This window comes from Triplophysa dalaica, chromosome 11 (genome assembly GCF_015846415.1).
Source record: "Triplophysa dalaica isolate WHDGS20190420 chromosome 11, ASM1584641v1, whole genome shotgun sequence".
In the NCBI taxonomy this organism is placed as follows: Eukaryota; Metazoa; Chordata; class Actinopteri; order Cypriniformes; family Nemacheilidae; genus Triplophysa; species Triplophysa dalaica.
Genome location: NC_079552.1, coordinates 7,463,281 through 7,472,735, shown reverse-complemented (window position 1 = coordinate 7,472,735; position 9,455 = coordinate 7,463,281). Strand labels below are relative to the sequence as shown.

Genomic DNA, 9,455 nt, shown 5'->3' with positions numbered 1-9,455 from the left:
TCTATATTTGGTGTAGCTATCCATAGATATAAACAAATAGATGCCTCATTCAATTGCTCCATTCGCGTAGATGTATCCGCCAAATTTGAACAGGTCAAAGTTGACTGTAGAATGACCCAACACTGCGCTTCGCAGCCATTGCTGTCAAAACCACAGGGATATAAATTTCCCGAAAAATGGGATAACCTTTCGTTTTTGTCATGTGATAGTATTGAAGATATGATGTTTGAGTTTACACAAAAATAATATGTCTTCATAATAATACACAGTCAGCTTGATATTGAATGTTAATGGACTGGCTCGCCCCATTCCAATATGGTGGATGACCTACGAATGGCGGCCCATAGAAACAGATGCTAATGCGGGATCTAGCTATTAATATCTAAGTATCTATCCATCTGTTACAATAATTAACTTCATTCTTTAAGTTAGCAGAGAACACCATGTATTTTGATTATCCAGAGTTCCATTTCCATTTTAGTTGTGTCTCACTCACATTCACACACTAAACAATACTTTTTTAGGTTTAAAGCCTCTTGTTCCTGTTTGTCGCATCCTGCTGTCAATGTCTTACTCTGTTAGGGTCACCTGCAGTGCACACACAAACACTCTCACACACTCAGAAACCACATGCATAATTGCAGCTTAAAGGAAAAACCTTTTAGTAGTGACTGTCAGAGTTTGACCCTGCAGCTTGCCTTGGGCAGCTGACATCTTGTAATGAGTGTGTGTGAGAGAGAGAGAGTAAGTTCATGTGTTAAAAAGAGGGTGAGGTAAAGTTAAAGAGGCAGGATTTTTTTTTACTTATTCGAAATTTGCTGAAGAAGAATACAAATTTAAATCATTTCAATAAAACACCCACATAGCAAAAATTGTGGTCCTAAACTATTTTTTAATATTTAATTTTATATGCCATAAACAATGTAGTATGTGTGAACTTACCAAAGGTCTAGTTAATCACATTCCACATTTGACAACAAGAGTTTTTAAATACTTTTGTCTTAATATATATACAGTTTTATTATTTAAAACACTTATTTTTAAATTGACCTGTTTGAAGAATATGCTTATGCTATATACATATCATATTTTCTTTAATAAATACCACCTGGTTTAATATTTTGTTGAATCATGCATAAATGTTTGTATAGGTTTGATCTTAATTCTCCAAATAGGTTTTGGAGCTACTTATTTTATAATTTTGAGATATTTTATAATTGAATAAATTTATATCTCTAATGGCATTATTTTCCATGCCACCCTTTTTTACCTTAAAACATTACCATATAAAACACACAAACATACAGCCACACACACATAGGTATATTAGTATATGTCAAAAATATACCTTTTTTGTCCTTGAGGGCAGAATTTAAATCGTAATATGCTTTGGCAGTTAAGTAATTACTCTGTTTACCATCCTGTCCAATAAGCTTTGCTGACTTAAACAGATTAGAGTAGTGCACGTGTGTGTGTGTGTGTGTGAGAGAGACAGAGAGAGAGAGAGAGAGAGAGAAAGAGAGTGAGAGAGAAAGAGAGCGATAGAATAATGATGATGCAGAAGAATTGACACCTGCAGTGGTGTAAAACAGAGGATCTGTGTTTAGCTGTGAAAGCTTAAAATTTGAGTTCATTTAATATTTCATGACATAAACCACATTTCTCTTCACACTTTGAGTGTTTGAGTCCTTGTGTTTAATGCCACATTCACTGTGTAACGTTTCAACTGATCTTACATTTTACTAAACACACAACAAACTTTAAACATGCAGAAGTACAGGCATACTCTTCCAGTTATGTTGTAATCTATTATGGATGTTTGAATTATTCTTTAAGATGGATAATGTATCTGAATGTTTTGATTATGTTGTTCATGTGTGCACTTTGCGGTTGTTCATTTTACAGGTCTGTGATTGGTGCAAACACATCCGCCACACCAAGGAATACCTGGATTTTGGCGCAGGCGAGAGGCGTCTCCAGTTTTGCAGTGCAAAGTGTCTGAACCAATATAAGATGGACATATTCTATAAAGAGACTCAGGCTGCGCTGCCAGGGGGATTGTGTAACCCGTCTCTCCCAGCGGGAGATACAAAATCAGAAAGTGGAGCAGGTGTACAGCTTCTTACACCTGAATCCTGGAGCTCACCTCTGAATGAGCTACGCGGTCGCAAGGCACCGTCACCAGCGGGTGCCACCTCTGTAGCTGGACCCTCTGGATCTGGGTCTGGGTCACCGTCCGAAACTGGAACTGTGTGTTCATCCTCGTCTTCATCATCATCTTCATCCTCGTCTACGAAAATCCCCACACCACGGCCGCATGAGAGCCCCATGTTACCGCACTATCCCCCACCACCTATATCTGGCTTCCACCCGGCTCTGGGTGTGCCGCCCGGCAACCCGCCGATGGTCATGACTCCCCGTGGTCCGGTTCCTCTTCCTATCTTTATGGAGCATCAGATGATGCAGCAAATTCGCCCTCCATTCTTACGTCCCCAAGGCCCCAACAGCCCTCATTCCAATCCCATGATTCCCGGAATCGGACCGCCACCCCCTACTCGGACTTTGGGTCCTCAGTCCAGCCCCATGCACCGCCCGCTTCACTCTCCCCAGGTTCACCCATCATCCACTCCTACCCTTTCTGGAAACCATCCAGGTATGATGTATCCTCAACCTGGCTCCCACATGCCAGGATTGCCTTTCCCAGTTAACATGATGCCAGCTGGACCCATTCCTGCACCGCCCTATATGAATTTTGGCATGCCCTCTCTTGCCCCTTTAGTGCCACCACCAACATTATTAGTGCCCTATCCGGTTATTGTGCCATTACCAGTGCCCATACCCATACCAGTGCCCATACCATTCAATCCGAAGGCACAAGGTGATCGACCAGGAAATGATGTAACGTTTCCGTATGCTGCAGGCGAGCGCAGTAATTCACAGCTACCACCCTCGTTTTCTCCCAGCTCCTCTAGAGGGGACAGGAGGGACTTTCACCAAGCCCCGCCCACCTCAGATACACTCTCACCAGACTTTTCTAAACAGACAGAGCAGAGTAGGACAAACATGGTGGATGTGATGGTCAAAACGGAAAACAATGGGATCGTAAGCTCTAGACATTTCCACATGGACACACCAGCAGATGGAGTCATTGATCTAACAACCAATCGTCGCCCACGGCAACAGCAAGTCATTCAGAGGGCTGTAACCTGTCTGCAGGTAAAGGCAGAGCCTGGGATGAGCCCAACACCTCAGTTGGCTGAAGCTGAGGCGGATGGGATAGCCGGTACTAGCAAAAGCGATACAGAGGATAATCATATAGACAGTAATGCTAAAAGCCCATTGGCTAGCGTAGCATTGCCATGTGCTGACCCCTCGTACTGCAATGGCACTCCGCCTCTTTCTCAGCCAATCACATGCAGCACAAAAATTGTTCCTAGCGACATCTCCACAGCAAAAACCGAGCCTGGCTCTGCTATGCCCTGCAACGTGATTGTCAATGGGACCAGTAATGTGCCATCTGCAGAGGCTTCAATCAGGACTTCACCGTTGGATCATCGACCTCTGGTGGAGCCCTGCCGCAGGACCACCGCTGTGTGTGACGAACCCACTCCGACAGATCTAGAAGGAGAGGACCTAAAAGAAAACAGCTGCCTGGCCACAGAAAAAGACTCAGCAGGTAAGAGGAGTTTAAATGACCAGTCTGCTATTACAACAGGGACAGGCGAGGACAAACCGCAGAGCCCTGAAGATGTTCCATCTGGTGAGGACCATGCCTACGCTCTGCCCCTAATGCCCAAACCCGGCTGTGTCATTCAGCCTGTGCCCAAACCTGCTGACAAAACCACTGCCATTCTGCCATGTGGCTTGACAGCTCCATTAACAGGAACAGTAGCTATGGAAATGGAGCCTCCGCTGAAGAGAAGGTGTCTGCGTATCCGCAATCAGAACAAGTGAAACCGGACAGGTGAGAATCAATTACTTCTAATTATCTTTAGTCATTAGGATTTTAAAGTTTTAAGGTTTATTATATCAGTTTACTATTCAAAGTTTAAGATCACTTGGGTGAAATTTTTCTCTTGACTTTTCAAACCTTTTGATCTGAAGCTGTTTGCACCTAAAAATAAAAATTCTTTCATCATTTATATTAATCTTCATGTTGTTCAAAACATACTTAATCTATGGAACACAAACAAAGATTTTTTTTTATATGGCACCCAATATTGCTTGGTTACCAACATTCTTCAAAAAATCTTTTGTGTTCGGCAGAAGAAAGAAAGTAGAATTATGGGTAAAAGACTAAAAGTAGGTTCACTTTAAATTTTACAAATATTTAATTCGTTTTCTAGACCAGAAACATTTACAAATAACTTTATTCATTACAAGACCAAAATTTTATATTTTTAATAAAGTCACATTTCTGTTATTTTATAGTCTTGATGAATGTATGTATGATTATATTCTAAACTGTGAATCAAATATTAAGAATCCCCCTAAACGTAAAGTGAACAATTTTAATAAATATAAAAACTACATTTTACATTATTTACATTATTAAAACAAGCTTTAAAAAAACTGCAATGCAAACAAAAACAAGAGACACTTTTCAAAGTTACAATACCTCAATGTTTATGTGTTTATTTGCAGTATTAATAGACTGATATTTCTCATATTATTCTCTGAATTGACTTCATAAGCCATTTGAACTGAAAAAACTTCCCGTCTCCTCCCACAGATGTAAACATCACACCAAAGGGATAAAGAGGATTGCACTGCAGCAGAGACCATCAGCTGTCCAGAAACTCACAATCCTGTCAATTAAAACGTCAACCCTGTTTCTCTACTCTTCTAACCCCCCACCATACACACACACAAGACACACATTGTGACAATTTTCAGACATATCAACCAGATTGGAAAGCAATCTGTTTTATCTCCACCCCTTTTGGCTAAACAGAGAATGACACAAAGTGTCAATCTGAAAACCAGGATGGCTTTGATGTTTGACCTTCATTTACAATGTCTTGAGGCATGAGATAATTCCCATCCACTCCACAACCTCCATCCATGACTAGCTGAACCCCCCCTCCCCTCCTTGGTGAAAGCAGTATTACAATGTTACAGTACATGGATTTCCAAGAGCTGCCATTGGTCCACATGAACTGCATCTCTTTTGGTTTAAAGTGATACGAGTGTTCAGTCAGAGAGGCTTAACACGGACCAGAGCAGCACACAAGATGCATATTGAATGCTAGCAACATCCTGATCTCTCTCTCCGCTCAAATCTTTTATTCTCAATTTCTATTCCTTCACTATGTGTATCTCCAACACCAGCAAAACACTGTACTTTAATTCTGCCACTTCTTCTCCAGTCTCAGGGAGAAGTGTTCAGCAACCGGACACCAAAAAAGACAGAGAGACAAAGACACACCCTGAAGGGAGGAGAAAAATCACAGAACAGAGAAATGGGATAAACATTCATATTATGTTCAGAATGAAACAGGAAAATTATCCTCTGTTGGAGCAGGATGGAAAGATGACAGAAAGAATTGAAGAAACGTGGATTGTTTGCTGGTTTATCTCCGTATACTTGTGCAATGACAAATTCACTGATTTGATTGAGGATAACAGGGTACAGACCTCAGCAAGCATTATAGCTAACTGGTAAAATGGCTGCTAGCCTTGCGCCATTGGCTTGGAGACTGTTCCACCCGCATGGCAAAAACAACGTGCCGATTCCAATAGATACACGTCACATAACTCAATGAATAGTTGGTCTAACACTGCTGGTGGGTTGTGTACTGTTCACATTGATCTTATGGATCAGATAGCTAAAAGGAGATCATCGGGGACACTTTGGTTTGGTTTTTCCTCGTTTAAATCAGAATCCATTTTACCACGGTGCTCTTGCTAAAGGTTTGAATGAGGACAATCTCTCCTGGGTTTTCTATTGGTGTAGTCAAAACCAGTTGAGCGTTTTGGTCAGCAGTGAGGTGGTGTCAAAGGTGCATCCATGATGTTTGTTTTTGTTTTTTTATGCTTTTTTTGCCAAATCCTAATCAGTGCTACATTACATTCATCAAATCCTGCTGTGGTTTACAGAAAGCAGTTTAATTCATATTTACAAGGTGACTCAGTATAGAGTTCACACACAGAATGCCAAGAACATTTTACTGAAAGGTAGAGGCCGGTTTGGATAGGTGGTCGAAGAGCCGAAATTATATTTGTTACAAGTACTGTAAGAGCTGAATGCATTGTTAGGAACTGTGTGCATCTGTGACAGGAGCCAATTTTTAAAAGCCAGTGTGTATGTTAAAAAGAGAATGTCACATTTCTTTACTAACTTTGGCCAAATTCAGTTTGACAAAACAAGGAAATTTGCTTAAATTATTTTGAAAGAATAATGTGGTGTCAACATTTTTCTGACAAAATGAAAAGAAAATCACAGAAAGAAAATTCAGGCATACATGAAAAGAGTGAGCATTTTTAAGTTACATTTGTTTTGTTTTTCTCAACTCGCCATCTGCCTGTACTGACCCAAATCTCCCTACAGTCCTCTGACATTCAAACTTGACCACTTTTCCATCTTTTTCCCCATTGCCCTCTGCTCCTGAATGATGTATAAAGAGCTGTGGATTCCTGCCCTATTCCTCTTCTTTTCCTGCAGGATTTGGTTTCACAGCGCTATATTTTTTAAAAGCAGGCTCAGAGGTCTAATGAGTAAGGACTGGATTTCTCTCTTGGGTTCCTATGTGGCTAGGTCTCATTCCAGTGTCAGATTTATACACACACATTCCTGTGTCAGATTTATTTTGTCAGTGCTGAAATGGTTGGCCTCTGTTTGGATAGAAGTGTAGAGTACGGATTGATAAAAGGGCAAAGATGCACAAACTGTACGGAAGAAATAGTGTTATAGAGTTGAGATATCAGATTCATGACACTGTGTGTGCAGTGCTATCAATTGAATCAAATCTTTATTTTAATTGGTTAAACATTTACATTTATGCATCTAAAGTGAATGCATTCAAGCTATACATTTTTTGTGTCCCCTGGTAATCAAACCCACGACCTTTGGGCTACTTAACACAATGCGGATCGAGCTACAGTGTTGAAGACTGAAAAAAAGCATTGTGTGTCTCATGTTGACTCAGATGTCCTCCCACTTTATTTCTACATCATTTACTATCCTCCCGTTTCATAATCAGCATTTTCTCCTATGTTATCTTGTTTTTCTTTTTTTAATTACAATCAAGTTATTGCCAAATTGTTTTCCAAACTCTCCACGCCTTGGCTCTGCTTGGCAACCACATCCGTTACCATGACTACTTAAGTCATTGCTAAGGAAACATTTGATGCATTCATGGGATGATGAATTTTAGAATCCTGTGTTAAGATGGATTATGTCATTAGGAGTTAACACTCGCGCACACACACACACAGTGCACACAGTTAAAATTCATCCGAACTAAAGTTTTAATGTATTCATAGCACTTATCCTAGGGAAAACTAGCCATCTGTTTAACAACACATAAGAGAAATTATTTATTTAAATTACGTTTATTCTTGCTCAAACTGTCCTCCTGAATAAACATGAGCGCATACCACTATAACCCCCAATAACTCACACCAAAGATTCAGACATGAAATATGATTTTTTTCACTCCTTCGTGTGTGTGACCTTGCTGTTGAAACTAGAGCAGCACAGACTGGGCTGGGACAGATATAGCTCTGATACTCAACACTGTTGTAGTGTCTGCGGTCCCACACAGACAAGACAATGACACCAGCAGAAAAATGTGTGTTTGAGTGTGTGTAGGCCACAGCAGATGATACTGTCCTTGACAACAACAGAGACTGTGTGTGTACGTTGTGTGATCATGGTAAACACTGTAAAAGTACATCTATCTCAAACAGAGAGTTGTGCACATTCACAGTACACATCTGATCCAATTCCCACACAAGATTTCATTGCTATCATATACATTATACAGTAGCATGTATTACAGATTGAATTAAACCATTTTTGAGCCGCATTATTTAGTAGCGGTCCTGAGTTTCAGAGTGTCCAGCACCCAGTGTGTCCATTAGGGGGCAATGAAGTCTGTGAACGAAGCTGTAAAGCTGAACTTAGATTTAAAACAGTTCAAACAATCCAAAATAACCTTAGAAGAGAGTTGGCTAAAGTGCAATACTGTAATCCAAGAGCGTTTCAAAGGATATACTATAGAGGCGCCTGTTATAGTGGCCAAACAATCTTTTAGCCCCGAAGCTGGTTATAGAAGAAGCATTTGTTTTTTTTATTCACCAAAATTAGTCTAAAATGTCGGAGAGCTTCTGTTTAATCAGAGAGGGTAACTTGAGCACTGCTTTGGCAAGGATTGGTGGTCACACACACACACACACAAAAACACAAATACACCAACTCCAAAATACCAGCAAAACCACCAGTCCCATCCTTCACCGTGCACTATTATATGAGCGAAAGTAAAACAATGTAATCAAAGCAAAGCACTCCCACCTCACTTCTACTGCAATGCTGTAAAATCAAGTCAAGGGAAACACTTATGTCAGTTTTCACAATGATTAAAGCATGAATCAAAAGGGTATTATCACAATATTCCTGTAGCCATGAACGAGGCATTTTCGATCGGCGGGCTTATAAACAGAACGGCTTTGTCAACAGCCAGAATTATGCAACAACAAATTCCTATTTCTGCACTCTGTGTGAGAGGCACTACGTCTGTGTAAATCAAAAACAAAAAAGAAGCAAGCTGCAGTTTTTAAGGATCAAATGTTAAAACCTTTTTTCGAGGTCGAGATCTGAGCTGCCTTAATTCTTTGTGTGCTCTGTAAGTAACGCCTGCTTGTTTCAATCCCACTTTGTAAAAACACACAAATAACAAAACCAACTTTGTTATCTGGCTAGTATGGATGTATAGATGCTTTGTCTGTATGAATCAGAGATTTTGCTAAATTTGCTCACCATCCCTTGACCCCGAACCCTTGTACATTACCCTTGTTGTTGTTTCTCAATCTTTTTTGTGTACTTGCAGAACATTTTATAGTATTATTTATTACTGGCAAGCCTTTGCATTTGCAAATAATAATAAAAAATACAAGAAAGATGGTTCTTTGAACAGGGTAGCAAGAGGCAGCCAAGCTGCCCAATGAAAAGTCTGTGTGTTTGTTTTTGTTTGTTTATTTGTTTTCTAAATTAAGGAAGGAAACAGCAAAAGCAAAAGAAAAAAGATAAACTTCTCATTTGATTATGAAGTTGTTATAAAACTTGTTGCTTTCAAATGTATCATTTTTGTGTTGTAACAGTATTTGTTTAATCCAGTGAATTGCTTATTAAAACAAATAAATAGAGGCACACTCCAATTCTCAAAGTCTTCATTTTTGAACATGGACATGAATGATGATCTATTGGCCTATTTAAAAAACAATACCCAAGAACT

At 39.9% G+C, this 9,455-nt stretch overlaps 1 protein-coding gene across 3 annotated transcripts in view; it reads left to right on the top strand.

Moving 5' to 3' along the window:
• The window catches only part of sobpa (sine oculis binding protein homolog (Drosophila) a), a 29,320-nt gene extending 19,948 nt beyond the window's left edge, over nucleotides 1-9,372 (top strand). For all 3 annotated transcript variants that reach the window (XM_056761488.1, XM_056761489.1, XM_056761487.1), the window contains 2 exons: nucleotides 1,906-3,964; nucleotides 4,733-9,372. In XM_056761488.1, the coding sequence (XP_056617466.1) occupies nucleotides 1,906-3,954 (2,049 nt within the window). In that variant the 3' untranslated portion in view covers nucleotides 3,955-3,964; nucleotides 4,733-9,372. The remainder of the gene's footprint in view (nucleotides 1-1,905; nucleotides 3,965-4,732) is intronic.
• Nucleotides 9,373-9,455: the final 83 nt, after the last annotated feature.